The sequence below is a fragment of the Mustela erminea genome, chromosome 7, assembly GCF_009829155.1.
Source record: "Mustela erminea isolate mMusErm1 chromosome 7, mMusErm1.Pri, whole genome shotgun sequence".
Lineage (NCBI taxonomy): Eukaryota > Metazoa > Chordata > Mammalia > Carnivora > Mustelidae > Mustela > Mustela erminea.
This window is the reverse complement of record NC_045620.1, coordinates 10,274,179-10,299,590: the sequence shown is the minus strand read 5'-3', so window position 1 is coordinate 10,299,590 and position 25,412 is coordinate 10,274,179. Positions and strand designations below refer to the sequence as shown.

Genomic DNA, 25,412 nt, shown 5'->3' with positions numbered 1-25,412 from the left:
GTCTGTTCCGGGACTAGAGAAGAGGTTGGCGGAGCTTACAGGAGAGACAATGGAAGCAGGTCAGGGAGGTAGGGCTGAGAGTGTGTGGGTGAGCTGTCACCACGTTGTGGCAAGCGTGGTGCTCTGAGCGGAGGAGGAGGGTATCTGACTGGGGTTGTAATGGGGCTCCTCTGCGGCTGTGCAGAGGGGAGGTGGGAGAGCAGGGAGACCAGGGGGGAGGCTCTGGCAACAATCCGGGACCGAGAGGCTGGGGGCTGCCCCAGTGCGGGACCCAAGTGGACAGATTCCCGTTATAAGCTGACAGGCCTGGATGGGGAGAGGTCCGAGACAGAGTGGGAGAGACAGAACGTGCGGTAGGAGGAACACTTTATTGGTTTCGGAAGGAAAACACACGTGAAGCCATTTTAGCAAATGGAAATCTGCGTGGAAACCAGGCTTTCTTTGACACCTTCCTCCACGCTCCGACAGCCCCGTGCCCGCACGCCCATCGTTCCTCGTGTCTGGAAATGTCTACTCACGGGCCTTTTCCTCCATCAGACTATCAGCATCTCTGAGGCAGGGGCTGGGTCCAGTTCTGTTTTTTTGGTTGTCTTGTCCCCATCTGCTGTGACAAAGACTATTTCGGAGGAAGTTCGCTGGAAATGTTTGCTCAGTGTCCACTTTGCAGATCTGTTTTCTCCCTGGGAGGAAGGATGTGCCCAGCAGGGATGAGTTTCCATGCCCACGTGCTCCCCTGACAACTGGACAACGTCTCCATCTTCCTCACCTCTTAACCTTTGCCTGGGCTGTCCCCTCGGCTTGGATTGCTGTCCACACCTCTCCCTCAGATCAAGGCCGCCTCCTCAGAGAGACCTTCCCTGGCCCTCTTTTTTCCCCCTCCACTTTATTTATTTAAGTCATTTCTATACCCAACGTGGAACTCGAACTCACAACCCAGAGATCCAGAGTCACATGCTCCTCTGGCTGAGCCAGCCAGGCGGCCCCCTTCCTTGACTTTCTTAAGTGGCTTCTCTCCACCACTCCCTGGTCCCAGTCACCCCTCGCCAGGTAACTGTGCTTACCAACATCAGAAGTTATCACCTTCAGTTCACACGGCTCTGGTTCCGCGGTGGGAGGTGGTCTTGGTGCCTGCCCTCATCCCCCTCAGTGGGATGGGCACTCATGCCCCAGCAGCTGTGGGTGCCAGTTTGGCTAACGGCTCCCACCTGCCCTTCTTGGATGACTAGCCCTAGGCCAGTTGGAGGGGTCTTGCAGGGTATGCCTGGGGGGTGGGGCAGGATCAGAATGAGGGAGCAACACATGGGGCCGAATCACGCGAGTGCAAAGGCAGAGCCCATCTTTACCTAAAATTCAGATATTTTGTTCATTGTGGATTTGGGGCATTAATTTTGATTTTTTTTTCTTTTTTAAAGATTTTATTTTTTTTAAGTAATCTCTACACCCAACGTGGGGCTCAAACCCATAACCCTGAGATCAAGAGTCACATGCTCCACTGACTGAGCCAGCCTGGTGCCCCTAATTTTGATGAAAAGAAAAGCTGCATTAAAATATGATTGATCTTGATTACTGGGTCTTTTTTTGGCTTCCCTATACATTCTGTGTGCAAGGAGAGAAGTCCTGAACGTGCTCAGGGGTAGGGCTCGAGAATCCGGGCTGTTAAATCTGCACTCCCAAGCCCCCCGCAGTGAGTCCTGCAGGCACCGAGAGCTAAATCAGAGATGGAGGATGACCATGGGACTCAAGAAATAAAACAAATTTGGAAAGGCTTGCTTTGCTGTTTCTCCTAGAGCCGTGACTCGCACATCGCCTTCCCAGCTGTATGGGTTCTGTTGCCTGTACCAGGGTCAAAAGGGAAGCCCCATTAGGGCAGGGGCAAGGAATTTGCCCCCACGCTTCAATGAGCGGGGTTGTTTTTCAATGTGATTTCCAGCTGGGCTTTCTGCGTCAGATTCCACATTGCCAGAAAAAACCGCAAAAGCGGTCATCGTTAAGTTGGTCCCTTTTGACCTAGAAGCAGCTGGTTAGGAGTTCCAAGGCCTCTTAATTCTTAATTGGGGCCAAAGACCCTACGCCACGTTCTGGGTGTGCAGGTGTCTAGAGGTCCTCAGTCCCTCAGGTGAGGTCTGGAGGGTGCCTACGTCTGGGTGTCTTGGGTGCAGAAGTCTCAACCCTTCCATGACCCCAGCTCCTCCTCTGGACAGTGCTAGACTCTGTCCTCCATGTGTGGGGGGCCCAGCTCCCCTGCCAGTGCTGGCCCATTTGGGGCTCCCTCCTCCACCTCGAAATGTATTTGCTTTACCACTCCATTGAGTTTTCAAGGGCTCCATTGTATACGGCCCTCTGTCATGTTTCTCTGTTTAGCATTTTCAATTGTCTCCTGCCTCTCACAGCCACTTGGGAGGGAGAAAGAAAGGTCATCCCACAAATCTAAGGTATTATTACCATGATGGTAGGGCCCAATTGCTGTGACACCCAGCAGGCTGGGGAAGGTAGAGCTAATTAGTCGGAAAACTTCCTTTTCAGGTGTGAGTCACGGGAAGCAGGTGTCAGGGGAGCCTTTAACGAGGCCCTCGTGACTCACAGGATATTTCCACTTAGCCTCGCAGTACATGGTGCTGAGATCGCCAGGCCTCCCCACCCAACACCGAGAGAAGACATGCTCGAAGGCCTTTCTGCTTTCTGGCCCTCTTTCCCGTTTCCCCGCATTCATTTGCTCCCCAGACATTTCGGAAGCACCTACTAGGTGCCGGGCCCAGGGCTCGGTGCTGGGAGTCAGCAGTGAGCGGCGTTGCCCCGTAGGGCCTCACAGCGCGAGAGTAGCACTGACCTTGTGCAGGAGACAGACCGTGACCGAGTGGCAGGGAACACACGGGGCATCTTGGAAGGGCGACAGGGCGATGAAGAAGACGAAGCGGGGGAGGAGGAGTTAGACGGAGGGGCTGCTGTGCCTTCTTTAGAGGGGTGGCCGGGGAAGGGAGGGAAGGGCCAGCTGTGGAGGGTTCTTCGGGAAGGGCATTCCAGGTAGAGGGATCTGCCGATGTGAGGCCGGAGATGGGAAGGGGCTGGGTGTGTCAGCAGAGCGGGAGGGCCCTGTGGCTGCGTGGAGTGAGCATAGCAGACAGGCCGGGATGAAGCTGGAGGGGAGGACAGGGCCCAGGTCCCTCAGGGCATCTGGGTTTTAGTCTCCATATCATGGGCGGCCCCAGGTGGACGCAGGTCACCAGGTCAGATGGTCAGATCTGTGTCAAAGCGCGCTTCCTGCTAACGGCCCAAGGGAGGGGTCACGGCCAAGGCAGCAGCAGGTTTGGGATAAAGAAAGCCATGTTGCTGTACCCGTGGGGGTGAAGCCAGGCTGTGGTTCATTCTGGGGGTGAAGCCGCCTCCTTGTCCTAGCACTGAAGGGCTCTGGAGCCCTCGGGCTGAGTGAATCTGTTGGCTGGCGGGGGTTGGGGGTGAAGGGGGTAGGGGCCGTCTCTAACGTGCATCAGGAACAGATTGTAGCCAGGAGGGCGCTTGGAGGGTGCTCGGGAGCCTTCTGGAGGGCACAGGGAGGCCTTAGGGGGCCCCGGACAGTGGTTCCCAGACTGCCGAGGGGCCCATGACCCACCTTCCCAAAGCATCAACCCCACTCCAGATTTAGATTTATATCCAGGGAGGTGAGTTAACGCATTTTTTTTTTTTTAAGAATGTTAAAATGAATATGGAGTAGAGAAGAAAATCCATAGTATTTTTAAAAGATAAATGAAGTGATTTCACCCCTGTAGTTGGCAATGCGGACAGGCCCCTTGGTGTCCACTGAACCATTGGGGTGCCTTGGGGGAAAAGTCTGAGAACCCTAAAGCACCTAAGAAGCAAACAGAGGACAGAAGAGAAGGAAAGAGGGAGAAAGAGAGACCAGGAGGTGGGAGGAATCCAAGAAAAGCAGAAAGTAACGCGGTGTTTACTGACAATTTCCCCAAAGGTGTCTGTTCTCTCCCTGTTCTCTAACCCCACTGGGCCCCACCAGGCCTGAACGACCCAAGCAAACAGGCCAGATGTGGTCCCAGTACCCCCGCGGGCTGGCTTTGCTGGCAAACAGCTTCCCCTCTTCGGAGCCCCATGGAAGGCATTTTCTCTTTTTCATCGGTTTTCTTTAATTGCACACGATCCACACTCAACACACACGTTCCTGTTGTCATTTGTCCTTTTTCCTCCGGGTGGACCCACAAAGCAAGTCTTTGCTGGGCATGTTATTTACATGGTAGAAAGAACAAAGCCATCTCCTTATTGGGGGGAACCGATATGGGGCGGGGCGAGGGGTGGGGGGCAACACAGCTGTGTGCTGGGCTCTTGAACCACTACGGCTTCACTTGTGGAGGTGGAGCGGTGGGGACCCCTCTGTGGCTGTTGCAGACGTCCTTCTTGGGGTGTGGTTCCAGCCGGTCCCATGCGGGGCTGCGTTCGGAGCCGCACGTGCCTTCGAAGTCGTCTGGGAGCAACGGCCATAGCTTCAAGCCGCAGAGGGCAGGCAGAGCTGGGGGAGGGGGCAGGGAGGGCAGCTCCTGGCGGTGGCGGTGGTGACGGGTCATGTCCTCTGGGCTCAGTTGTTGTCTCTGGTATCCGAGGAGGCACTTCCAAACAAGATGTCACTGTCGTGGGACATGGTGCTCAGCTGCGACTTGGTCTTGATGAGGAACTGGGCCCTCTGGAACATCACGCGCTCCTGCTCCTGCTTGAGCTCCAGGTAGGAGCGCGAGAAGGTGTGGAAGATGGAGGTCACGGGGAAGGCCATGAGCAGGATGCCGCTGAGGATGCTGCTGAGCGCCACCACCTGGCCGGGCGTGCTCCTGGGCACCATGTCCCCGTAGCCCACAGTGGTCATGGTGATGACGGCCCACCAGTAGCAGGCGGGGATGCTGGTGAACTCGGGGCTGTCGGCCATCTCGTTCTCGATGACGTAGAGGAGGGGCGCAAAGAGCGCGATGGCCACGCAGAGGAAGAGCAGCAGGAGCCCGAACTCGCGGGTGCAGCGGCGGGCGGTGAGGCCCAGTGTCTGCAGCCCCAGGGAGTGGCGGGCCAGACGCATGACATAGAGGATGCGCAGCGCCCGCAGGACCCGCAGCACCAGCCCTACCTTGTCCAGGTAGCTGTTGCCCGCGCCTGGCTTGCGGCGGCCCGCGGCCGCTCCGTCCACCAGCAGGGTGATGTAGTAAGGCAGGATGGCCACCATGTCGATGAGCGTCAGGGGGCTGCGCAGGAAGGCGAACTTGCTGGGCGCCTGGATCAGCCGCAGGAGGAACTCGAGGGAGAACCAGCCCACGCACACCGACTCCACGATGAAGACGTTGTGGCACATCTGCGAGCACTGGCCCTGGGAGAGAGGGGGGAGGTTGGGGCAGAGGTCAGTGGTCCCACCAGCCAGACTGGTGTGCTTTGCCCTGACCCCGCCCTAGTGAGGCTCACATCCAGCTGGGGGGGGAAGGGGGCGTGGCCAGGCCAAGGGCTTGAGGTCCCTGCAATGACCCCCCTCTTCATCTCTCTCTCTCGCCAGCCCACACCTGCCGCCCCCGGATTCCAGACCCCAGAAGGACTGCCTCCTGGATGTCACTCCTAGGGTGTCTGATAGGCATTTCAAACTCATCATGTCCCAAACCGGGCTGCTGTTTTTTTTTTTTTTTAAATTATCATTACCGAGATGTAATTGACATATGATATTGTGTCGGTGTCAGGTACACATGTTGATCTGATACATCTATATATTGCAATAAGATCACCACTGTAGCCTTAAGCTAACACCTTCATCATGTCACATAGTTATCATTTCTTTTTTGGGGGTGGAAGCAATTAAGCTTTAGCCTGTTGCGGTTCTTAGTGTCTCCTGCACACCCGCCCACCAGTGCTTTCCCTTCTTAGTAATCCCACCTTTCCAGTTGCTCAGGATGGGATTCTCAGCCTCATTCTGACACCTCTCACATAGTCCTCAGGAAATCACCTTGGTTGTTCCTTTAAAACGATTCCAGAATCAAACCACTTCTCCTCTGTCTGCTGCCCGCACCTTGGTCCAGCCACCATCCTCTCTTGCCTGGACAGCTGCAGGCACCTCCCTCCCGGGATCCCTGGTCCCTACGGTTTATTCCGCACACATAGCCAGAGGGATGCTGAGAACGTGAATCAGATCCCGTGCCTTCTCTGCTCACCACCTCCATGGCTCGGGAGAGATCGCTCGAGTCCGAGTCCTCCGACGGCACATACGGACTGGCCGTCACCTCTCCCACCTCCTAGCCCCCTGCCTGCCGTGTTCGTGTTCTCCAGACTGTCCCCACGCCCCCAGGCTCCCCTCACCTCCAAGCCAGGCCTTGACCTTCTGCTCCCCCTGCAGGGGTCCTCTTCCCCCAGATATCCACATGGCTCTACCTTCCCTTCTTCCTGCTCTTTGCTTCAATATCGCTTCCCCAGGGAGGCCTTTCACGACCCCTTCCATTACCAGTCCCCTCTCCCTTTATCTTCTACCCTGAGTGTCCTTTTCCTACTCTGTTTATTCAGAGGGTTCCTCATCCTTTAAAATGCTTTATAAGTTACTTATGTATCATGTTTATTATGTTTCCACCCTCTGCCTCCCCTGCTCTTCTGCCCCAGCAGATTAGAGCTCCCCAGGGAGGAGCAGCTTGTGTGCTGTTCGCTCTCAGGACACCGGTGCCTGGAACAACCCCACATGCGACAAGTGACCAATTCGCATTTGTCACCAAGATAGATGGAAGCTCATGGGACTGGCGTTTAGATGGGAGTGCCAACTCAGGGCCAGGTGGGCAAGGGGAACCCGAGGGAGCTAGGCCAGGTGGGGTGGAGGCCAGCCAGAGAGCGCAGCTGTCCTGCTTGGGACCTCCTGATGGCTGCGCCAGGAGAATTCAGGCTGGAGGCCGCTGCCATACTGAAGTTTTCAGAGAGCCTGGAAGTGTGGACTTTAGCATGAAATCTCCTGGGTTTTAAATCAATACAAAGAGAACACTCTGTGGTTCGAACATGTTGAACATGTCTCTGTGCTGCATTTGGCATGCGGGCTGCCCGCTGGTCCCTCTTGTCTGGCATGGAACTAGATGGGAGCCCGTCCCCAGTGGCTTTGGAGCTCAATCTCAAAGCAGCCTGTGACAGAGCAGAAAGGCACACGTGGTTTTAGCCTGGGGCATCTGTCATTCCTGGGCACAGCTGGGTTCTATGAGAGCCCTGCTAGCAGCTCTCTCTCTAGGAATAAGTTAGAGGCTGCAGAAATGAACTAGCACTCGGTGGGCCATGAGGTTTCAGCCCTCTGGAATCGGAAGCCTCCTCCTCTAAGAGGCCTTCCTGGAGTGGGCCTCCTCCTCGTATCCCCAACACAGTTGATGGGCCTCTCATAAGAGCCCCCTTCAGTTGTGACTCACACTTATGGTCACAGGGGTGTCACTGACCCTCCTCCATGGGACCTGAAGTCCTTGCAGCTGGAACTTGTTCTGGTCCCCCTGCATGCCAGGCAATGCCTGAACACAGCGGGCCCTCGAATGTGTGCTCAAGGAGCAAGTGAAACAGTGAACCCCACTGGTCTCCAAAATGAAGTCAAAGAACAGCGTTATCACTGAATCAAGAAAAAACCCAAGTGTGCTTAAAATAAAAAAAAGCAAGTGTCAGAAGGTGACTAAAACAGTAGCTTTATTAATATTTTCCTGATAAAGTCAGGATTGCCCATGCTGAGCCAAGAAAAAATTTATACTGTGTGCAGGTACTTCCAGAAGGTCTCAAATGACAAACATTTCCTCTCTCTTTCTTTGGCGGGTGCACGTCCCCTGATGGTTAGCACTGCCTGCACGCTCCAGCGCTGGCCATTATTCTGGACACTTCCTAGGGAATCACTCACTGATTCCTCACAACACTGTGAAGTGAGACTTGGTGCAGCCCCCCTGGCCATGTGAGGAAACTGAGGCACAGAGAGGGTAACTTGCCCACAGATGTGCAGCCAGAGTGGACACGTGGGATTCAAATTCAGGCCACTGGGCTCTAGCTCCGCCCTCCTCATCACTCCCCCTTCTCATCAAAAATTAATTTTACTGGTTGAGTGTTACTTCTTTAATACTTTAAAAATCTGTGTATAAAAAAGTGTCAGAAACCCATCCCCTCTCCATGTGTTATAAATGCAATAGCCATTGCCACCTGTTCCTGCATTATATTTGTATGTGGAAAAACCCTCGCCTGGTGAGAGGTACCAATGTTCCATCAGAGAGTTCCTGTGAAGCACTCAGCACATGCAGGGTACACAGCCAGCGCTCAATAAATGCTGGCCGGCATGATATTCATGTTGAGTTCATACAGCCATACCTATTTCTCCATTGCTTATATAATTTGTACTTGTCTGAATGTTTTGGTCTGTCTTAACACTTGCTTCTAGAACCTGCCATGCCCCCCCTCCCCACCCCCATGTGGGGAAAAGCTCCCAACTTAAATGCCCAAAAGTCTCATATATTAGGAAGCTGAACTAGGGAGCACATATTTCCCACAGACTCAGCTCCCACCCAGAGCTGCTGTGTGGACAGCAGGCCAGGGGACCTGACCATATACATTTTGAGGAGCTGAGAGTTTGAATTTTTAAATGCAAGATGCTTTACTTTTGAATATTGGCAACCAAGTGAAATTTTTAGGGAGCACAGGGTGGGCCAATCACACACTTCTGTGGGGGTATATGAAGTCCAGGCTACCATGTGGGACCCGTACTTTTTTGTTCAAGAACACAGACCCTGGACTCAGGCAGACCTGTGTCTGGGCATGCTGCCTTGCCTCACTGTTCCCATCCGCCAGCTGGGTATGAGAACGCTTCCCGTTTAGGGTTGCTGGGAGTCACTGAGAATATAAGCTGTAGAGAGAACCACGGCCCAGCCCCTGGCTGCTGGTAGCTGCCTGCCGAGTGCTACCCCTGAGAACGGAGCTCACACCTCGGCCAGGCCATGGAGTAAACATTTTACATCCTCTTGCTTAACACAGAGATGTTCGCTATTTGAGCACACATGCACACATGCACAGCTGTCAATAAAAATTATATGCAAAACCCAGAAAATATCTGGAATATTTTTAAACAAGGGAATTAGGAAGCTTGAGATAGGGCTCATGTGGGTGAGATAATTCTTGATGTAGTCGGTGTTTGGCTCAGGGGCAGGCACAATAAACATCACATCATTCCCGGACTCACTCATCTGCTCCTTCCACAGAGCGGCTGAGGGCCTCCTCCATGCTCCACACTGTTCTAGACCCTGGAGGCACAACACAGACCACGACAGGCACCGAGCTCGTGTTTGAAGGTAGAGGTGGACAACACACGTGTAAAGGGGACGTCAGAAGGGACTGGAGATTCTGCTCAGCCGGCGCAGTCAGGGAAGGCCTCCTGGTGGAGGTGACCGCGCCGGCATGAAGGAGGCGGACTTCCAGAGAGAGGGGTCCAGCAGACTGTTTTGTCTCCTGGACTCAGAGACTCTCCCTCCCGGCAGCGGCAGCGAGCCTCCCCCGCACACAGCTGTGGCTCTTACCTGCTCCTCCTCCTCCCGCAAGCTGGGCAGGGTGCTGATGGACAGGTTGACTGCCGTGACGGTGACGAAGAGCACCGAGAGGCAGGCGAACACCTTGCCGGGCAGCCCCGAGTGCGGCCTCTCCACCATGTCGCGCAGTCTCCGCATGCAGCGGCCCAGGCGGCCCTCGCCCTGGGCCGGGCCCTCGCTGTCGGGGTCCTCGCTGGACAGCGGCTCATCATCATCGTCGCGCTCCACCACGTCGGCGAACTCCTCGATCTTCTGCAGGTAGCGGCGCTTGCAGCAGCCGTCCAGGCGGTCCTCGGCGATGCCCCAGTACAGCAGCTCCTCCTGGAAGGACAGGGCGCACATCTCGCGCAGCAGGCGCAGCTTGCCCGCCCGCAGGAAGGTCAGGATGGTGCCAAAGGCGCCCGGGTGGCGGTCGAAGAAGAACTCGTTGCAGGTCACGTCGTAGTCATCGCACACGTTGAGGATGTCGTCGAAGTTGGTGCAGGCCTTGAGCTGGCCCAGGCGCGTCAGCGGGAACTCCTCGAGCGTGGTCCAGGGCAGCGAGTACTTGATGCCGCCCACGTTGATGATGATCTGGCGCCGCCGGTCCTCGGGCTGGCCCGGCTGGCGGGGCGCGTCCTGGGGCCGGGGCCGGGGCCGCAGCCGCTGCGCCCGGCGGTAGAAGACGCCCTTGAGGGACTGGCCCTGCGGGAAGAAGGCCGGGTGGAAGGAGGCGTCCGAGGCGCAGCTCAGGGCGCTGTAGTCGTAATCAGAGTTGTCTCCCGGTAGGAGGGTCATTTTGGGCTTTCACATCCCCCTCGCGCCTGGGGTGGAGAAGGGAAGAGAGACCCTCAGTGAGGCCGGAGTCTGGGCTGACGGTGCCCATTCGGCCGGTATTCGGTGCTGGGGACAGAACCGTGCCCCCCCTTCTCCTCTTCCCAACTCACGGGGGCGGGGGGAGGGGCGGTGCTGACCCCTGTGGGTCAGTATAGGCAGGCAGAGGGGAGGGTGCTTAGGTTTGAGTTGAGGTCATGAGGGGTGGGGTCAGTGCCCTTATGGGAAGAGGAAGAGGCACCAGAGCTCCCTCTCTCTCCACCAAGTAGAGACACAGAAGCCAGCCACCTACAAGCCAGGAAGAGAGTCCACACCCGAAGCCAGCCCCAGCAGCACCCTGAACTTGGACTTCCAGGCACTTGTGGTTACAAGCACAGATTCTGGAGCCTCCTGGCCTGGGCATGCTTCTTAATTTCCTCATCTGTAGAGTGGATACAACCATTTCGCCTACTTTGTAGGATTGTTGAGAAGATTGAATGAATTATGTGCTTAAGAGCATCTACTAACACAGTGCCTGGCCCACAGGAGGCACTTGGTCCTTGCTGTCTATTATGACTATTTGTGTTTACCTTCAAGGGACTCCTTGTATTGTTTCCGTAAGTGGAAAACCTGTATCATCAGCTGTAAGTAAGAGGCAGGGTCCGGAGAAATGCACGATTATCACAATAGTGCCATAGTTGCCCGTATACCATCCAACATCTTGAGGCTATGGGGTGAGCTGGACAGGGATGACCCCTCCTCCAGGAAGCCTTCCTTGGCTCTTCCCTCTAAATCAAGTCCTCCCACCCCTGTATCTGATTGTCATCCTTACTATAACTATGCAAGCCCGACTCCTGTGCGAGATGGCTTGCTCTGTAGGGGAAGAACCGGGCTTTGCTCAGCTCTGAATCTCTATGCCCAGCAGTGTAAAAGCTCAAAGAAGTAGCTGCCGAATGAGTTGCTGAATGAGGCCAACATGAGGAAGACACTTCTGAAAACCGGAGGTCAAAATACCCATTTACACGGGCTCCTTCCTTCCCAACCCTCAAAGCTAACTAAGGGTACGTGCCTCTAGAATGATGTTGCTTTTTCATTCAGAGCTCACAGACTGAATTTCATTCACAGATATCATGCCTGGCTTGGAGGAGATTTTGAAAATTGAGGCATTTTCTGTAAAAATGTATATTCTTGGTTTCTCTAGAAAAATCAGACTATTAGGCAACACGTGGCCTAAATCCCGGCTGAGGAATGACTGTCTCCCCGTAGGCAGGGCATACACGTGGCAATCTACCACAATCCCCACCCTTCCCAGTTATTTCCCTAATACCCACTCTCCTTCACGCTTGGATGTTCCGCTCCTAGCCCCTGTAGGCATTTGAGTTTGAGACCCCCAGATTATAGCCACCGGGCTCTCCAGAATGAAGCTGATCTATAGAAAGGGCGTAATATTCTAATACTCTACTTTTTAAAAATTCATCATCCCTCCCCCCAGCCCAGTCCCTCATGGAAACAAGTGGTACCAGCAAAGTCTATCAATTCCATTTCTAATCCCTGAGCGTAGATCTGTGCCATGGACACGTGCAGGGAAAATGCATGAGGACGCACGCACGCGTGCACACACACACACACACACACACACACCCCTGTATGGGTAAGAAAGTATTCAACAGGAGCTGGGGTGGGGAGGTCCATCGAAACACGATCCTTCCTAACAGAAATTCTTGTACATAAAACAAATCATGCCTCCACTCATTTATCTCTGGGGAAAGCTACGGTTTCACAGATTGGGTTCTCGAAAACTAAGTGCACCTGCGCTTGAAATGAAAATGATCTGATTTTAGAGTGTGGAGTATGTTTCTTAACTTCACCTAAAATCGGAACCCATCTCCTCGGGCACAGCCTGCCAGAATCCCTTGGAGGAGTGAGAATAATCCCTTTTAGGCACTTCACATGAGTGGTACCGCTTTTCAGTTCAGCTCCTTTATCTTTGCCACCAGAGACAAGAGGAAAAGTGACATTCTGTTTGGCAAGAATGGTGACAGAGGGAAAGGAACCTTCCTCTGGTCCTGTAAGCCTGGAAGAGCCTTTGTGAAACTCCCTCAGCTGTAATCACCTCTACAGACAGAATGTCTTTTAAGCTCCCAGCTCTCTCTCTGGCACAGAGCTCCCCCAATTAGCGATCCCTCATTTCTTTCTCTTATGACCCTTGTCAGTTGTGAGTTAAAGGCTCAGCATCTCTTATGTGCAAAGTTATCCTGTCCCAGCATACCGTTTAGCACGGAGAAGGAGAAAACCCGCGTCGCGCAGGCTGCTTGCTCACAGGAGGCCAGGTGCTGGGATTTGCTAGATGGGGAATGGGCACACTTCTCCCTGGCCTTGGGTTTTGGGGACACCCAGTTTGATGGGTGTAGAGGGGGGGATGGCTCTGCATGCTAGACTCTAGAGTCTTGGGCGAAGTTCATAAATCAAACAGGCCCCAAAGCCCTGCTTCTAGAAACCAATGTCACTTTTCACCCAGCCCGATACCCTCATGAGAAGTTTGGTCTTTTAACATTTCTCTACAGTGTTGGGTCTGTCAGTCCTAGAGCATGATGGATTTTAGTGATTTTGTCTCTGAGGGTCTATGGATGCTTGGGAAGAGAAAGCCATTTGAGAAAGGGGCTGTGATACTGAAGATGACAAGGAGTCCTGAGCTGTCATTCAACACTTACCATGTGTTGGGTCTGGGCCAGATCTACAGGCACAGCAGAGACCAAGACAGACGCAGCCCTTGTCCTCCGGGGGTGGACATTCTAGTGGCAGAGGTGGTCTCTAAGTAAGTACACAGATCATTTCAGGAAATAGAGCAAGAACATGACAGCAAGAGGAGCTGGAGTGGTCTGGGAGGGGCTTCACGGAGGAGACAACCTTGGGGCTGAGGTTGGATGGGAACGAGCCAGCCCTATGAGGACCTGGAGAAGGGTGTCTAAGGCTGAGGGAATGGAAAGAGCTTGCTCCTTGACCTGCGGGTGGGCTTGTGTGGTCAAGCCAAGAGAAGGCCGAGTGGCTGGGTGCAGTGAGTGAGGGGAAGGTGGGAGAAGTTGAGTGGGAGAAAGTTAGCAGATACCAGATGGAACAGAGCCTAGTGGGCCATGACAAGGGGCTGGGGTTTAGTCGGGTGTTGGGGGTGGTCCTCAAGAGTAGACTATGGGAAACCAGGCTGGAATTCTCTGTAGCCATTCTTGAAAGTCAGCTAAGGCTTGAAGCGGGACTGAGAATTGGCTGCATTCCAGATGGACTTTGGAGGAATTGCTGCTAAGACTTGCTGTGGGAGGGGAGTGTGGTGAAGGGGACAGAATGGATTCCAGCGGTGCCATTCACGGAGGAGACACTAGGGGGCGTTTTGGTGCGCCTCCTCTAGAGGCAGCATTTGCTGGCTGTGGGATGGTGGGGGGGTGGCGCAGAGGGGCAAATCAGGGAGAGAGAGTAGGGATGAGGGTGGTTTGCGTGGATGGATGGATGGATGGACGGAGTCAGACCACACCAAAGCTGTCTTGATGAGTGTGTGTGTGTGTGTGTGTGTGTGTGTGTGTGGTGGTGGTAGTTTCAGCTGGTAGTTTTGACCTGGCTGAGCTGCAGAGGACAGGAGGGCCAGGCTAGCAGAGAAACGGCAGAGTCCAGAGGCTGAGGCGCTCCCGGTGCCCAGCACCAAGCACTCAGCACCCACTTTTCTGTCGAAGTTGTACTCCACACCCGGCCTGGCTAGTGCAGGTAGATCCCACTAGGGAGACGTGTAGAGGGAGTGCTGTGCCCCCACCAAGATGCCCTGATTCTAATCCCTGGAACCTGTGAATTGGTTAGATTACATGTGAGGAGGAATTAAGGTTGCCAGTCAGCTGACTTTCAAGATGGGAAGATGATCCTGGGTTCTCTGGGGGCCCACGCCATCATGAGGGTCCTTAAAAGATGCAAGAGAGAGGCAGCAAAGCATTTCAGATACCATGCAGTGTGAAGAAGACTTGGCCGGCCACCGCTGGCTTTGAAGGTGGAAGGGGCCACAGGCTGACGACAGCAGGCAGCCTCTAGAAGCTGGAAAAGGCAAGGCCTGGTTCCTGGACTCTCCAGGAAGGAATGCAGCCTGTGGATCCCTTTATCTTAGCCCTGCAAGGCCCATTTGAGACTTCTGTCTCCCAAAACGTGAGGTAAGGAGGTTGTGCTGTTTTCAGCTGCTCAGTTAAGATAGCAATATTGGGGAGATTCAGAAAAAGCAGGTCCTACTCCAGCTTGGGGGACAGCTTGCTGACTACTCCAGCTCGGGGGAGCAGAAGAGCCCATGCACTTTGAAACCTAGAGACCTGGGTTCAAGGCCAGTCACTCTGACTTTGGGCAAGTCATGTCTTACCTCTGAGACTCACTGTCCTTATCTGTAAAATGGGGATATGAAAAGTTCTTACCTCCCTGTGTCATAGTGAAGACCAAGGCAGATGACCTGGGTTATGTGGTTGGCCTAATGCCTGACACACAGTGGACCCTCAACAGACACCTGCTGTATTTTTAACTATGAGGGAGATCTGTCATCTTTCTCTCCACCTGCCAAGGGTGACTCCTTTCTTGATCTGATCCAATGGGATTGGAACCTGGCATTGGTCTGAGCCCCAGAGCTCCCTGCTGGAGGAAGTACTGCCCCGTGCAAGGGTGTTGCTGCTGTATGAGCCAGCAATCCCAGTCCTGGGTGTATTTCTCAGATCTGGGGCCACAGGGGGTATGGGACACAATAATATATCATTTGCACGCAGAACCTTGACTCGAGGTCTGCTTCTGGGGACTCAGATCCAAGAGAGGACCCAAGTACAAGAATGCCAGTCCTGTGTTGCCTGGGGTCCCCTGGTGTCCATCCTGGGGCTGGGGCAGGGGTGGGCAGGTGAGGGATGGGGGTGGGGTGAGATGGACAAGTGAGTCGTGGTAGACACAGATGGTAGACTCCTATACGTCGCATAGGAATTAGAAGCATTGAACTAGATGTAGGTTTAGCAACACATTTAGATCTTGAAAGCATGATGCCGAGTGCAAAAGAAACAGAAGTTTATAGCACTATGCTATTTATGTAAATGAACACACACACACACACACATTACAAATTTGACAGAGACTCAAGCACAAGGAAGGATGCACATCCACCGCGGAAAGGGTGGCTGGCAGGGCAGGGGAACAGGAGAAGCAAGGGGAGGGGGGTGTGTGGAATGAGAAAACAATGAATAAAACAGCCTGGCACAGGCCAGTGATGAACAGTGGCAGGAAGTGAGGAGTGTGGTTAACACAACTCTGGGATTTAATCCGGGTAAAGAAAAATGAAGAGCAGGAAACCAACCAAGCCACCAGACTCTAAATGGCCCGAGTGGTCAGGGGAGACACAGATTCGGAGGACCATCCCTAGACCTTTGTAGTCGGAATCCCGGAGTATGGGGGGTGCCCAGGAATTGGCATTTTTGACAGGCTCCCTTACAGATGCTCACGTATGCTCAAGTTCAAGACAGACAAAGAGAGTGTGCCTTAAATACCTGTAGCCCACACCCCCTCCGGGGCCGGGGGCTTCAAGAGCGGCTCTGGACTTTGGTGGGGAACCCCCTGACCAACTCTCCACACTTTGGGGGTCCTGGAAAGCTCTGTGGGTCCCAATCTTGGGGAACTTCACTGGAGAAGGAGAAACCCTTCTGCTCTGAGAGAAAAATCTTCCTTCTGCCTTGGGGCTGCCTCGATCAAATTCCCCTTTGGGAGCCCATGGAACTGCTGAAACTCCTCTTGGAAGATGATGTGCACCAGCTCTGACGGAGGGCTGAGTACTCATTTCCAAGATTAATGGTCACTGAAACCGTAAGGAGTTCTGGGTGGCAGAGGCTGCTGTGCGGTCAGCGTCGGCTGCAAATGGGGGGGCTAGACCTGGGGGTGGGCGTGGGGGGGGGAGTGGGATGGGCCAAAGGTCCAGGTCAGGCTGGTCTGGCCACCACAGCTGCTCCTGCTAATGACTTTTTGGCCTGTGACAGCCATCTGCACCCACTGTGTCGCTGGCCCCCTCTGAGCCTCTTTTCTCCCTAAAGGAGAAGCATGACCAGCTCACAGGGCTCTTGTGAGGCTCTGGTGAATGGAAGGTTGCTGCGGGGATTAGCAGTGTCACCTGATCGCTGACCCTCATCGCCACCTCCTGTCAGGGTCATGAGCGGGTTCCATAAACTGGTGTGCACTGATCCGAACTGCTAAAATACCTCCTAGTATTTTTAACAAACCATGGGTCTCTCTGGACTCTGTTCTTCCTGCCCTGTGCCCCTCCCTTGGGTCGTAGCTCTCTGTCCCTCTTCTGAGAGTGGGAGGGGGGATGCTCCCTCACCGTGCTGTAATGACGACAGCCACAGCCACCCTTAACTGCATACTAAGTGCTATGCGCTGTGCTGAGCCTTCATCCAGTGAGCCTTTTAGGCATGACCACTAACACCCCCATTTTATAGATGAAGAAATCAAGGCTTTGCTAAATAAAAACTCAGGACTCTGCTGATATAAGTGACAAAGCCAGAATCAGTCTACGCCTATAGGACTCTCTGACATCTGCATTTGACCGTCTCCCTGGATTACTAGCTCCCAGAGGAAGGGGGAGTTCTCTGCCTCCTGCCGCAACCTAGGGACTGGATCTCTCTTCTTTGTGTCTATGGATGAGCTTTTGGAAAATCTTTTGTGATGGGGAGAAGCAGGCAGTCACCCGTGGCTGGGGGAGACACATTGATTGCTAGTGTATATTTGCACACAGCAGAGCAAGATATCCACAAAACCACTGAGCTGTCAAATTCTGAGTTGCCATTTTGGCCTCCAGGCGGAGAGCTCTCCTGAACTGTCCTCTCCTGAGCTCTCCGGGTGCAGAGGTGAGGGTGTGGCCTCTGGGCCGACTGGCCTGCCTGCCTGCTTCCCTACTTTCTAGCTGTGCACCCTTGCAAAAATGACTTCACCTCTCAGTGCCTGTGTGTTCTCAGCTACAAACTGGAGTCACCATCACATTTTCTGTGAGCACTTGGAGCTGTGTCTGCACATATTAGGGCTCCGTGTTTGGGCCAGAATGGCTTCTGTGGAGCAAGCTTGGCACCTCCCCTCACATTTCCTTTCTTAAAGGAGGCATGTGAAGTGGAAAACACTTTCCAGAGTGGGGCTTTGGTGCTGGCTCTCCTCTGACATTGGTACTGATGTCGTTACCCCCTCAGCTGATCCTCTGTTTCCCCATCTGTAACATAAGTTGATGAGGCATACCCCTGTGGTAGGCAGAATAACGCCCCCCCGACAAAGGTCTATGTCCTAATCCTCAGACCCTGAGAATGTGTGACCTTATGTGGCAGAAGAGATTTTGCTGGGGAGACTGATGAAATATGACTATCTTGATAATCCTGGATTATCGGGGAGGGGTGCATGTAGTCACAAGCATCCTTTAAGAGGGAGGCAGGAGGGTCAGGGTTGGAGAAGTGGATGGGATAGTGGAAGCAGTGGTCAGAGTGATGTGGGGCCAGAAGCCAAGGGTGTGGGCAGGTTCCAGAAGCTGCAAAGGGCAGAGAAATGGATTCTCCCCCAGGAGGAACATAACCCCGCCGGCCCCTTGATTTTAGGGCGGGGAGTCCCATTTTGGGCTCTTGATCCCTCATTCTGTAAGATGCTAGATTTGTGTTCCTTTAAGCCACTAACTTGGAGGTAATATTGTGACAGGAGGGAATGAACACAAGCTCAAAGGCAACTTTCTAAAAGAAAAGCGTTTCTCCTGAGCAGCTCGGGCTTTGGTTTCTTCCTCTCCCATCAGGATTCTCAGCCTGTGACGTTCCCTCACTCTGAGATCTCCCCACGATGCCTTCTCCTGCCAGCGTGGCTTCATCTGTCAGGGTTAGGGCTCCTGCCTGGGCTGACTCAGAGGCGGGTCATGCTGCATTAATTCCCAATTAAAACGTTAATCAAAATGGATCCAGCCAGTAGGCTGGCCCAGGTCCCAGTGTGCTGGACCGCCCCGAGATGCAGCACCCGCATCGAGAATCTGTCTTGCCTAGCTACCTGCTGTCCATCCTCATCACCACGCAACCGCGCCGGAAGGATCTCAGCCCTGCTTCGAGAGCTGGGGGCCAAAGACATAGATGTAGCCGAAGATGCAGCTGCTGAGAGCCGGGCTTTTCCCTCCATCGCCACTTGCCCCCCAAAAGAAAATGTGCCAGAGTCTCCATAAAAAGACCAAGAGGCCTCTGGAGCCTCCTTGTTCTGCTTCTGGCAAAATAACAGCAAATGCACATTTGCCTTCGACCGGGATGTATTTTGGGGTGGGAGCCAAGGGTCCTTTTCTCTTTGCTTCCTTGTAGCGGGGAAACTTGGGAGCGCAGGTGTCAGTGGAGGAACCAGCCTGGGGGGAAGGAAGCATCGTGGACCGCGTGTAGCTGGAGGGGGACACCTGCATTCTCAGTCCCTCCAAGCCTCAGGAAGCATTAAGGCTGCAGCATGCGTGGTAAGCTGTGGTGGCCCGGTGAGGAAGGAGGGAGAGCCTGGCTGTACTTGCCTGCCTGGGGAGACGCAGGTGTGGGGCAAAGTCCCCAGAGAGCAGGGACAAATCTGAGGCCAAGTGCAGGTTCTGTCTGTGGCACATTCCTTTGTGCCCTGATTTTGTTAACCACATACTGTCTATGTCATCAAAACGGCCCACAGTGATTTGAGTGCTTTGCCACTAGACTTCCCTGCCTACCCCTTCTCGTTCATTCTATGTGGCCACCATTTCCCACCCAGGGACTCCATTTCTGGGTTTAACAAATCAACCAAGAGTGGGTTCCCAGACCCCCATGTCTTTGGCCATAAGAAGTGCTGATGCTTCATGATGTATTCAGACAGCCCAGGCAGGACACTTTTTCGGGGTGCGGGGGATTAATTTCTTCATTCTGATTTGAGTGTTTATGTCCTGCATCCAGGACACATTTCTCTGCTCTCACATTCCCCGGGGGCATCTGGCAAGCCTCTTGCTGGGGCCCCGCTGTCCTGACCAGGTTCCAGGGTGCCCCCAGCCTGGGTTCTTAAACTTTGGGACACGGATCAAGGTTGCCTTGTTTCCAGCCCACTCACAGCTCCCCACAGGTTTGGAGCGTGTTTCATGACAGGCATCTTTCCACTGGAATGGGCTGTGTTAGGGAATGACCCATAAGGTCCGTCCCCAGGGGACATCCTAGCCTGTCTTTTGGACACACCCTCCTTCACTCCCCACTCAGCAGGGGCCTCTGCAGAGGTCCGAGACAGAAGATACCAGGGCCAAGCTCAGGTCTGGGAGAACCCAAGAAATCCACTCAAGAAAGAGAAAGGGCCCTGGCCACATGGCCCACAGCATCCCGGGGCCCCAGCAGGTCAGACTTCCCTTGGAGACCTTCTCCCCACAGGGACTCTGACTGCAGTCATGTGTGGGGTATCAGACACACCCCAGTGAATAAACCTCTGGTCAGATTCATCAAGGCAGGAACCCTCCACCCCAAAATGAATCAGAGAAATTCCTGTTTCCTCATGGCACCTCCCCCTGCCCTTATCTCAAGGTACCAGTGACAGAGATGTCCGCATCTGTCCGTCATCTTCTGGGTGACTTTGGTGGCTGGCACCCCGTAAGTGCTTCAGAAAATGCCTGGTGAACAGACAACTTTAATAAACCCTTCTTGGTGGGAGCCTGCCTTCATTGGTCGGGTTATCTCAGTATTTCTCAACACTGCCTCTCCACGATCAGCCTCCCGAGGAGGTTTTTGAAGACATTTTCGTCCTATCTGAGAACCTAGTCCAGCTGTCCCGCTCTTTTTGGGATGACTGCATTCCATGAATGGAGGAAAGGCCATTCTGCTTCTGCATATACACCTGGGGGTTGCTGCAGTCAGCCACGGGGCAGCCCCGGACCTCCTCAAGGCAAGGGCTTGGGCTTGACCCCTACTCCTCTCTAAGCTGCAAGATGCTTCCCTCTGATTGCATCCCTCTGCTTCAGTGTTCTCGACCCAGCTCAACGCCTTACTAACTGCTCCCTAAATGAATGAAATAATGCATGTTGGGCCCTTGGCATAGTGAGCTGTGCATAGTAGGTGCTCAACCCCTCTTTGTCCAGTCCATGAATGAAAGAACTTCTCTCTTTTCCTTCCTTACCCAAACACTCCGGTCCATCCAGGCTGAGCCCCTCCCGGGTATGGAGCCCCTGAAGCTGAGGAGGCGGCCACCCACTTTCCCTAGAAGATGTTAGAGCCTCCAGTGAACACAGCTGTCTTGGAATCCCCAGCGCCTAGCACACAGTGGGCGCTCCATAAAAGCTAGCTGAGTAAATGAATGAAGGAGTAAATGAATAAAGCCCGCTGGTGGAGATGCTCTATTCTGTGCCCGAGGATGGAGTGAATAAGCCAGAGGTGGGCGCCCCCTCTTCCACCTCCCCCCAACACTCCCTCCTCCCCCCACCCACCCCCGGGATCCAGAAACAAACCTCTGCTACAGCCAGGAGGCGCCCCCCGCCCCGTCACCTCCGCGGAGCACGTCCAGCACTTCGCACCCCGGAGATGGCTCGGAAAAAACGGAAGCCGGACCCGCACCGTGACCGCGGCGAGCGCGCCCCACGCCGGCGCCCGCAGCCGCTCCCGGGTCCCCCGTCGCCCCCGCCTCCCCGCCCCGCGGCTTTCGGTGCCCCTGCAGGGGAGCCGAGGGTTCACAGCCACGTGCAGCCCCCAATTCCCGAGCCCGAGCCCGAGTATACAGGCGCTGGGGGCCGATCGGCGGCGCTCGGCGAGGCCGCCGCGCGCAAAGTTCCCACCTCAAGTTCCCGTCACGGCGTCCCCGCGGCGGAGTTGGCCCGGCCGCGGCTGCCGTCCCCCCGGGCGGCCGGCGGGTCCCGGGCGAGGGCGCGAGCAGGGGCTGGGAGCCGCCCGGGCCGCCTCCCGGAGCCGCGGGCAAACTTCGGCCCCGGGGCCCGGCTCAGCTCCCGCACTCGGACCCTCGGCCACCCCGCCTCCGCGTCCCGGTCCCCGCCGGGCTCCGAGTGCGCCGGGAGCGCCGCGCCGCAGCCGCCGAGGGAGGGACGGGGCAGGAGGCGGGACGGAGGGAGGGGACTGCGCGCGGGGCGGGGAGAGTGGGCGCGCGGCGGAGAGCGCGGCGCCGGCCTCGCCCTGCTGCCCGGTTCCGGCCGGTCTCGCGCCCGGGTGGGCAGCGCTTCGGCCCGGACCGCACGCCCGGGGCCGCCTGGCCGCCAGCCGCCCACCCCGGCGCTCCCCCGCGCTCGCCGCCCCGGAGCCGTCCGCGCGCCGCCCCCCCTCCCCGCCCCAGGTCGCGCGCCTCATCACGTGCGTCCCCACTCCCCCGCCCCGCGCTCCGGGGCCCCAGTGGCTCTGCACCCCTCGCGTCACGCCCCGGGTCTACACGTGCCACGCGAAGTGCCCACGCTCCGCGGCCCCGGGGCCGCGCGCCCTTCAGCCTTCTGGGGGCCACATGTCGTAGCCTGTCGTGTGCTGTTCCCGCGGGGTCCTCGTGTCCCTGCGGGCCAAGGGCTGCAAGCGCCTGGCAGCGTCAACTTCTTAGGGACGGCACCTGCCCCGTCAGGCGTCTTTCCCTCCTGGTCCCCGTTGTCTGGCCGCCTGCACGTCTGGCCGACAAGGGGCACTCACACCCGGGGTCCCGGGGTCCCAGGGTCCAGCACCCCTTGGTGCACGGGCAGCCGGTCGGGAGCGACGGCTCGCTTCGAAATTGGAAGGAGTTGCGCTTTTGCTGGGGGTCGGGTTGGCCGGCTTTCTCCAGAGCCACCGCAGGGCTGGCCTCCTAGGGTCCTTTGCCTCGCACACTCCTTTCCTCTTTTCCTGGAAGTCTCTGCCGCCTTTTCCCGCCACGGTCGGAGAACCCAGAAAGGCGTTGAAGAAACCCCACTGTGGGCGGGGCCTGAGACCTCCCACCCGAGCAGCCTCGGCAGGTGCACGCCCACGCTTTCTGGGACTTAAGGAAGAGAAATAGGGTTCCAGTGTCCGTTCAGCAAACGGTGGCTTCCTGGGGCCGCGGAGATGACCACAACGGACAAGGACTTGTCCCCAAGAACTCACCTTCTGGCTGAATCATGAAAACCGCTGACAAGCATGATTGCAGTCTGTGAGGGGGGCAAGGAAGAAGCCAGAGGGGGGTGGTGGTACAGAGCTAGGGGAGAGACCATTTTCGGTAGACCGCTGAGGAGGGAACATTTACACAGCCGTGAACAAGGAGGATCTGGTAAGAGAGCTTTCCGGGGGGACGGAATGATGAAGGCAATGATCCTGCAGCAGGCAGGAGAGGGACGCATATTTGAGGCAACAGCGCGGACAGCAGAGAGAGGTGCTGCGGAGGGTGTGTACGAGAGGTCTTCCTATCTGGATGTGCTTTGGCGGTCGGGTGGTCCGGAGCACACTTGGAGGAACAAGCCCTCTGTGGTAGCTCAGGTCCCTGTCTTCCTCTCCTGTCTGAAAATGGACATTTATGTCTTTTCTTTTTTTCCGTGCTTATTGTCTGTCTCCCGACTAGACACGAAGCTCCATCGATGTGAAAGCCTTCCAGCATCTTCCACACTGCCAGGCACAGGTTCCTGAAATTATTGAAGGAGAAACACTCAGGACAATCCTTTGAGGGTAGATTTGATCATCCCAGGGGCGCATATGACTTGTTGGGGAGCACAGGACAAAGACAGAAGTGCTACCTCCCACCCCCCGCCCAATTTCTGACTCAGTGGTTTGGGGTGGGACCCTTCTAGTAAGTTCTCTGGTCATTCTGATGCTTCTAGTCTGGGACTTTGAGAACCATTGATGTTGAAGACTTGAAACTCATCCCAGCTGGGTCTGATTTCAAAACCCACATGATCTATGAGATCCAGTGGGGGTGTAGGGTCAGCTGGACCTTATGAGCACCCCTGGGAGAGGGGTACTGTCCCTTGGGGTTGGGCCTATCAGAACACTATGTGCTTGAGTCAAGTGTTTGGGTGACCTGTGGACAGAAGACTCCAAATCACTGGATGGAGACCATCAGTAGGGACAGTCCTTTCTTCCCACACCCCCCAATTCACTCCCCGACACAGACTCACTTGCTGTGCCCAGGAGTTACATTACTGCCTGATCTTATCCCTGACTTGTGCTAAACTATGTCCAATAAAATCCTTTTAAATCCTTTTAAGGAATTCCCTCTTTGCAGTTCCTCCCTCCCTTTAGAGCCTTCCAGATTTTCAGCTCTTCTCTTCATATCTTCATTTCCCTCCTAAGAAGCATTCCTTCCCAAGCTGTTGTGTGGAAATGCACGCTGATGATGCCAGGGAAGGTTTTTCTGGAAAGATGAACCATCGATGCTTGCTGACTACCTACTAGGGGCCAGGCAGGTTGCTGGGTGGTTTGTAGGCATCAGAGGCACAAAATGGGTTCTGGCTCTGGCTCGAAGACCCATTTTCTTTGGCTCTGCGGGATTAATTTTTTTTTTTTTTAAATCATGAATTAGTTGCCAGCCTTTAAAAATCGGGAGATTTCACATGACATTTTTTCTTTTGAAACACAGAGATCTGGCTGACATCCCTCAAGTGAGTGGCGAGCTGCTGCTGGGCCGGGGACACCCCTTCGCCTCAGCCCGTCGGTCCCTCACCCCACATCATGTCATTCGTGCGACCAGGGGGTCCCCGGAAGTGTGAGCGGGCGGACTGTCTAGGGCCACATAGTCAGTGCAGAACTGGATCTGAATCCAGGCCTGTCTGACCTAAAGCCCAAGCCCGTCAGGGGCAGAAAGCTGCTAACAGGTCGGGGGCAGGAGTCTGGGGCTTTGCTGGCCCTGAGAAACACCTTAAAAGGGAGTTACTGTCAGTGACTTAAGCATATGGTTTCCTTCCCATTCATAACCAACTGTCAGTAAGTCATAAAGCTCCAGGTTGCTTTTCCATGGCAGGAAGGGTTAGCCAGAGCTGTCCAAAATTTTATTATCCATCCCCCACCCCTTGAGATGGGAGGGCTTCGATTTGCAAGACAACTGGCAACAGGACAGGAGTCTGGAGAGGGGGTGACAGGTGGGATCTTTCTCCCTTGGCTCTCCTGGCAGGGGACTTGCCTGGAGGTCTGCGGGATGCACACCCAGTGGCAAGAGTGCTGCTCAGGAGTGGGGGTAGGGTGGGGTGGAGGGCCTTCATGGGGCCACCTCGGCCACTTCCTGTCATTCTGCCCTAGGCATTCTGCCTTTGTGTGCCTCAGACACCCCAAGCAAGCTCTGTCCTGGTGCCTGGAGTGATCTGTGCCCAGTTTTCCAGGCAACCAGTTCGTCCCTGTCTCAGTTGTCCCGTTGGGACTCCCGGCCTGGATCAGGGCATGGAGGGTGAGGTTGGGAGCGCAAGGGTGTGGTTGTATTCAACTCTTTATTTTTATAGTCAGTATTTTGTTCATCATGGATTTATTTTGCACTGAATTTTGATGTAAAAAAGTACTGTATCAAGATGTTATTTATCTTGATTGCTGGGCTTTTTAAGTGCCCCCTTAAGTTCTGTACCCCAAGTGAGTGCCCCCCAGCTGGGTGACTAGTCCGGGGTGCTTGGGACTGGCAGTCAGGAGAGCTGGGTTCTGGTTCAGGTTGTGCTACTAGACGAGGTGTGTGAATGGATACACGTCCCCTCTGTGGCACCCTGAGCTTCTCAGCTGTACCATCTCTCCAGGGAAGAGGCTGTACCTGACTCTAGTTCCAGAACCATCCAGGACACCCAGGAGAGCTCTGATGGATCGTACATTTTGTGCTTCTCCTAGGGGCTTTGCTGAACTCTGGTCATTATGGGATGCCACAGTCCTTTTGTGGGAACCCCAAACGAGCCATCCCTCTCTGCACACAGCAAATCTTCATGGCTGCTGTCAACAATGGGCACTGATGTTCTTGGTCATTTTCCCTGTCCTGGGGGCAAATGTCTGTTTTGGAAGTGTGATCCTACACCCTATTCTTTGATGTTTTACTTTTTGTGCTTTGGTTTCATTCATTGGATCATGTGACATGTATTCATTGAGACCCTTCTATAAGCCGAGCACAGAGCATGCACTCGGGAAACAAAAGACATTTCCAGCCCTAGGAGAGCTTACATTCTAGTGA

The 25,412-nt window shown here is 54.9% G+C and overlaps 1 protein-coding gene across 2 annotated transcripts; it reads right to left on the bottom strand.

The window, feature by feature from the left end:
• Window positions 1-761: 761 nt before the first annotated feature.
• Window positions 762-22,133, bottom strand: KCNG1 (potassium voltage-gated channel modifier subfamily G member 1). Of its 2 annotated transcripts, none has more exons than XM_032350344.1 (3): window positions 21,965-22,133; window positions 9,522-10,333; window positions 762-5,350 (listed from the first exon to the last, which is right to left on the bottom strand). In XM_032350344.1, exons 2-3 carry the CDS (start codon window positions 10,305-10,307, stop codon window positions 4,580-4,582), a joined length of 1,557 nt encoding a protein of 518 aa, XP_032206235.1. In that variant the 5' UTR covers window positions 10,308-10,333; window positions 21,965-22,133; the 3' UTR covers window positions 762-4,579. The 2 variants fall into 2 exon arrangements, with proteins under 2 accessions (XP_032206235.1, XP_032206234.1); XM_032350343.1 differs by lacking the exon at window positions 21,965-22,133 and adding an exon at window positions 21,118-21,390.
• Between the last annotated feature and the right edge of the window lie 3,279 nt (window positions 22,134-25,412).